This window comes from Sesamum indicum, linkage group LG3 (genome assembly GCF_000512975.1).
Source record: "Sesamum indicum cultivar Zhongzhi No. 13 linkage group LG3, S_indicum_v1.0, whole genome shotgun sequence".
NCBI classification, from domain to species: domain Eukaryota; kingdom Viridiplantae; phylum Streptophyta; class Magnoliopsida; order Lamiales; family Pedaliaceae; genus Sesamum; species Sesamum indicum.
The window spans coordinates 7769954-7775550 of NC_026147.1; the positions used below are offsets into that span (position 1 = coordinate 7769954).

Consider the following 5597-nt stretch of genomic DNA (forward strand, 5'->3'; position numbering starts at 1 on the left):
GCAATGACGATGTTTGCGATTATTAGTAATGTTGTCGCTGCAATAATAACATGATTTACACATTTCCCTTCCATTTCTTAAATTTAAATCCTCTTTTTTGTTTTTTTTTTGGGTAAAATATTTGATTTGATTATTTCATAAGAAGGTGGTTTATTTATAATCTGAAACAGTAGAATTATGTGAGGTTAATTGGCAAATCACATTTCATTTTGTAGGAAATAAGATTACAATACTCGAAAATCTTTCTTATTTAATTGCTTAATTTTTGATTGGTCATCATGGATTTATGTAATTGATTTCGTAAATCAAATGGGAAAGGAAACGAATTCAAGATTATATCATATGTATCACGTAAATGAATATTTGATTTTTCATATTAGGTGATTTATAATTATAATTATTGGTTTTTCCAAAGTTTAAATATAAAACTTCAAAGAACAAAACATGCATGGTTGCACGACATAAAACACACACACACACACTGTAATCTTGAATATAGCCCAACCAGGGATTAATTATTTTTTTATTAATATAAAATAAATAAATTATATAAATATAATTTAAATAAATACTATAATATTCAAGTTGTGGTTTCATAATAAAATTATAGTATTTATTTAAATTATATTTATTTAATTTATTTATTTTATATTAATCAAAAAATAATTAAACCCCCCCCCCCCCATGAACGAGGCTGATATTGTATTTTCTATTTTAATTCATCTTGCATGTGTATAATGAAGTCATTAATTTAATCTAAAGGAAAAAACTATACACTTATCAAACTAAGTGGATGGTGGATTTTCTCAAAAATTATAAAAAATTATCCACTAAGTTCATATTTTTTTTAAAAAAATAAACAAAATAATAATTCATAGCCCAAAATAGAATTTTGGTTAATTCACCTCAAAAAATGGATGAAAACATAGCAAAGACTAATTGATTGAACTAGTAATTGGACGATCGTTAAAATAAAAAAAAGTATTGATTTTTCAAATAATAAAAATATTTATAATTATGTCAAATATTAAGATAATTCATTAAATTACCCTTATTATTTTATAATGATGTGCAAAGTCAATTTGAAACTATTCTGCGTACTTGTTATTCTATAAGTACTAATCATATGGAAATGTGGCGAAATATAAGAACAAATTAATTGAATTCCTACTGTTAAAAATGGCAATTAAAAAATAAAAAGAAACAAAATCAAATTATCATTTGTATCATGAGAACTCTTTCAAGAAAAACACATGTGCCATTCATTATGAACTTGGAACACAAAATTCTTGGTAACATGACATAACATATTAATCTAGGTCTTCAAACTTTGCGATAGATGTCAAAACAATCATCAAGGCACTTTTGCTTTTGATTTGTATCTGGTCAAATAAATACGATAACGTATTAGTAAATAAAATTTCACAGTTTTCAAGTGCATACATCTCGATATATGTTATTACAACATGTACTTTAAGGAAATCAACAAAACATAAATCTTACGCATATTAATGGCATGCATTTCAATAAATAGACGGACTGGAATACACGGCTTTTTTGTTTGTTGGTGGACATGTATGAGTGCAACAATGTAAACAATACATAAGACATATATTTGGAATTCCACCATTAACGCAATATTTGCTTCATTTTGCTCGACACTCGTGCTGTGATTGCTCGATTGAACTTATGAAATTCGTTGCAAGGACGATGTTTGCCATTATCAACAATGTTGTTGCTACAACGATAGCATCTACACTTTTCCCTTCCATTTTCTTAAGTCTCTCTCACCCTACCAAAATACTTGATTTGATTATCTTCACAAAAGGTGGTGCATTTATATTCTCAAACACTAAAAATTATGTGAGATTAAATGGGGCTAATTATCACATTCTATTTTAGAGGAAAAAGGATCTGCACATATTTGACAAAATATTTACTCAATAACCTTTTGTGATTCTACTTATTTATTACCCATAAATCATTCTGTATTTATGCAATATTGAATTTCTTAACTAAGGAGGAAAAGGAAATACAAGTAAGGATCTGGATTCAAGATTTTATCATAATGAAGAACTGACTACTTGATTATTCAAGATTAGGTGATTTACGATAGTAATTGTGAATTCCATCAAGGTTATAAATAAAATTAAAACAACTCAACATAATTGTATATATGAGTTTTTTTTGGACCAAGTAAAAACCAAAAACAATTAAACAAATTACCCAAAAAAGAAAAGCCTCCAATCAAACATAAAAAATTGTAACAAGAAAGTTATGACCAAAAGCCAAGAAAACGAATTTGATGCAATTAAAATGCAGCATTTCTTTGGAGAAGACCAACCAAATCCGTTTTGTTATTATTTAGTAGCTGTTGCTGCGCTACTGAAGTGCTTATTCACTTTTTCACCACCAACTTCATCTTTATTTTCAGGTGTTTTCATCATTTTAATTTATTTTATAATTAATATATAATCTCAGACTGACAAATTAACATTACTGGGAAACATCTGGTAATCTCAAATTATATTGATGTAATAACACGATTATCTAAATAACTAGGATTGCCAAATCCTGCATCTACTTCATAATTGGTTGTGTGTGTGTGTGTGTGTGATGGAGATAACCAGTGAAGGGGAACTGCAAACAGAGGCGATCAATAAATGGCATGCCAGGAAAGTGATATCATGACGACGTACAAACTTCCAACAAGAGATTCGATTCAATCCTCCTGAGTTTAGAACGAATATTGTTCAATATGAGATAAGAGGGGATGTAGGATTTCCAGGTCTATTGAGGCGGAGGTAGGATGTGTCCCTGTCGCAAGTGCCAATCATATATGGTTTGTATCATCATCTGCATGCTCCCAAGAAGTGCACGTTGATTCTGTAGTTCGGCCTCCAACTCATTAAGCTTTTGGGCTATAGCAGTCACCGTATCAACAAGTACAGTCAATGAATCAACATTGGACCTACTTGGGCTCATTTCCGGTACTACTCTCTCGTTTGACCATTGATACTGGTTCTCAGCCATAACTTCAATCAGAGAATAGCCATCTGTCACAGTTTTATCCATAAATGCTCCACCGGATGCAGCATTTACCAGCATCTTTGTATCGTAGGTCAGTCCATCATAAAAACTATGAAGGAGAAGCCACTTCTCGAAACCATGATTAGGGCAAAATCTCAAGAGTTTGTTAAATCTCTCCCATGCATCACGCAACGATTCATCCTCCTTCTGAACAAAACAAAGGATTTGCTGACAGAGTTCGGCTTTCCTACTTGGAGGAAAGTAGTTTGCTAGGAATGCTTCTGACAGCTGCTCCCAAGTAGTAATGGATTGTGCTGGTAATGAATGCAACCAAGCTCTTGCTTCATCTCGTAAAGAAAATGGGAACAATTTGAGCTTAATGGCATCCGATGAGACACCAGAAAGATTCAGAACTTCACAGCAATGTAGAAATACAGAGAGATGCAAGTTCGGGTTTTCTGCTGGTAAGCCTCCGAATTGATTATCTTGTACCATAGAAACGAGGGCCAGTTTGAGCGCGAGATCGTCAACTTCAATTAAAGGTGCTGAAATGCTTGAGTGCAAACTTTGAGCACTTGGTACCGCAAGATCTTTCAAGGAGCTTGTGTCTTCTGCCATGCTTGAAGCGGAAGACGATTAGCTATATTTTGGATTGTTTGTTATTCTTTCTGTCTCTGTTGTTGTCCACTAAATGTAACATACGCTCAATCTAAAAATCTACCTCAACAAGATTCCAAAAATATCGGGTTTTCTGTAAAAAACCAAAGGAATTAATTATAAGGGAAAACAAAACAAAACAAACAGATTAGGTAAAATGAAAATTAAATCAAGCAAACTAAATGGTTTAGCTAATTTGTTTGTGACAACTTGATATCCATAATTTAAAATTCCCTGTATGCAGTGCCAAAATTATGCCCGTCTCAAGTGCTGGGTTAATCAAGTAATAGTTAACATATCTTTCCTAGAAGAAATACAACATGTTTAACTCACCAGCAAGAATTAAGGTCGCAATTCAAACAGGAAATCAAACAAGCTGCAGTCTTCGAACATGACCATAGTTGGATTATAACATACCAACATGTTTCAAACTCTACATAAGGAATTGTCTAGAACTGTAAATAATCTATCCAGATTCAAGGTTTTGTCTTGTTTAACAAACAACAGTAGTTTACGGCAATAAATTCTCTGTCTATTATGAAGGAATCTTCAGGGGCGCAATCAGATTCTCCATCATGAATGCACATATAGATCAAAATGAATGCTCCAACTGCATCCAATCTGCCCGTCAGTTCAAAACAAGAAAAACAGTCACAATTTCCATTTTGACTCGGGATGTATTAGATATGTCAAAAGCAGCAGTGTGGATGACTGAAGAACACATATAAGCATAAACATTTAAGTTCACCATCCATCAGCTTAAATTAGTTAAATTTAATTAAAAGTACTAGTCATGAAGCGGTTACATCTGAACAAGTAACTGGAGGTCTTATTTTCCCTCTAGAGAAAAACCATAAAAGTATACCCAAGATCACCTTTCAGTAACAGAAAAGATTTCAAAAAATGATATCAAAAAATATTTTTCTTCAAGAAACCAGTGCAAGACTCGGAAGGGATCTTGTCGCTTCCTTCAGAGCAATAGATTGCCAGTACATATATAATCAGGCAAAACACAAAACGTAAAGCTGTTAATACATCATGAACTGTCAATGCAAAAATTATAGCTCACATATGTCTATTATCTGCTCAATTCCTATTTCTGGATTGGATATCTTGTTTGTGTATCTGTAATTTTCATCCTGTTTTATGCAATCATCAAGATTAGATGTAAGTCATCCACAACTTTTCACCTCAAGAAAACCTAACTATTATGTTCCGCCGAACAAAACGATGATTTTTTCCAGAGGATTCAATCTCGATTGCATCCGTGGTAACTTTCATGCCGAAGATAAGAAAATTTAAACCCCCAAACAGAAAGCAGAAACCACACCTCAGAGATCGAATGTAGCAGCAACTATCGCGATCTCCAGCACCAATACAAAAAGGACATGTCAAGAAACGGTCGGCCCTCAGCGGTGTGGTTTTGAGCGGAGGACGACGGCGCAGTCTTCGGCGTTGGAGCGATTTGTGCGGTTGTGCTGATGAGATGAGAGGAGAGAAGCCTACACTCTTGTTTACAGACGGAAGTTAGGCCAAGAAAGGGTGAAAGAGGAAAGGAATAAGTAGAAGGAAAAAGGCGGGAAACTTGAGGGGAAAAAAAGAAATAAAAACCAATAAAAATCCTTTTGAGGAAATTATTAAAAAACATAAAATAAACTTTTATATCTAAATTCACGTCATTCAACATAAAAGTTCCATTCATTTAACTTCTTATAAAAAAAAAATATTATTAATTCTTTTATATTAAAAAGAGATGTTGTAGTTTATGAGATTAATCAATTTGATGATATATTTTTCCTATATTGTGTGGGATTTTTTGAATTCTTGTACTAATTTGTATTAAAGTAATTTAATTTTTTTAAAAAATTATTGTTATATATTTTACATAATTCAAATTGCATGTGTCTACG

The 5597-nt window shown here is 32.4% G+C and overlaps 1 protein-coding gene across 1 annotated transcript; it reads right to left on the reverse strand.

Annotated features, from left to right (window-relative positions):
- Positions 2508–5215, reverse strand: LOC105157605. The gene is made up of 2 exons (XM_011074016.2): positions 5018–5215; positions 2508–3781 (listed from the first exon to the last, which is right to left on the reverse strand). Exon 2 carries the CDS (start codon positions 3646–3648, stop codon positions 2791–2793), a length of 858 nt encoding a protein of 285 aa, XP_011072318.1. The 5' UTR covers positions 3649–3781; positions 5018–5215; the 3' UTR covers positions 2508–2790.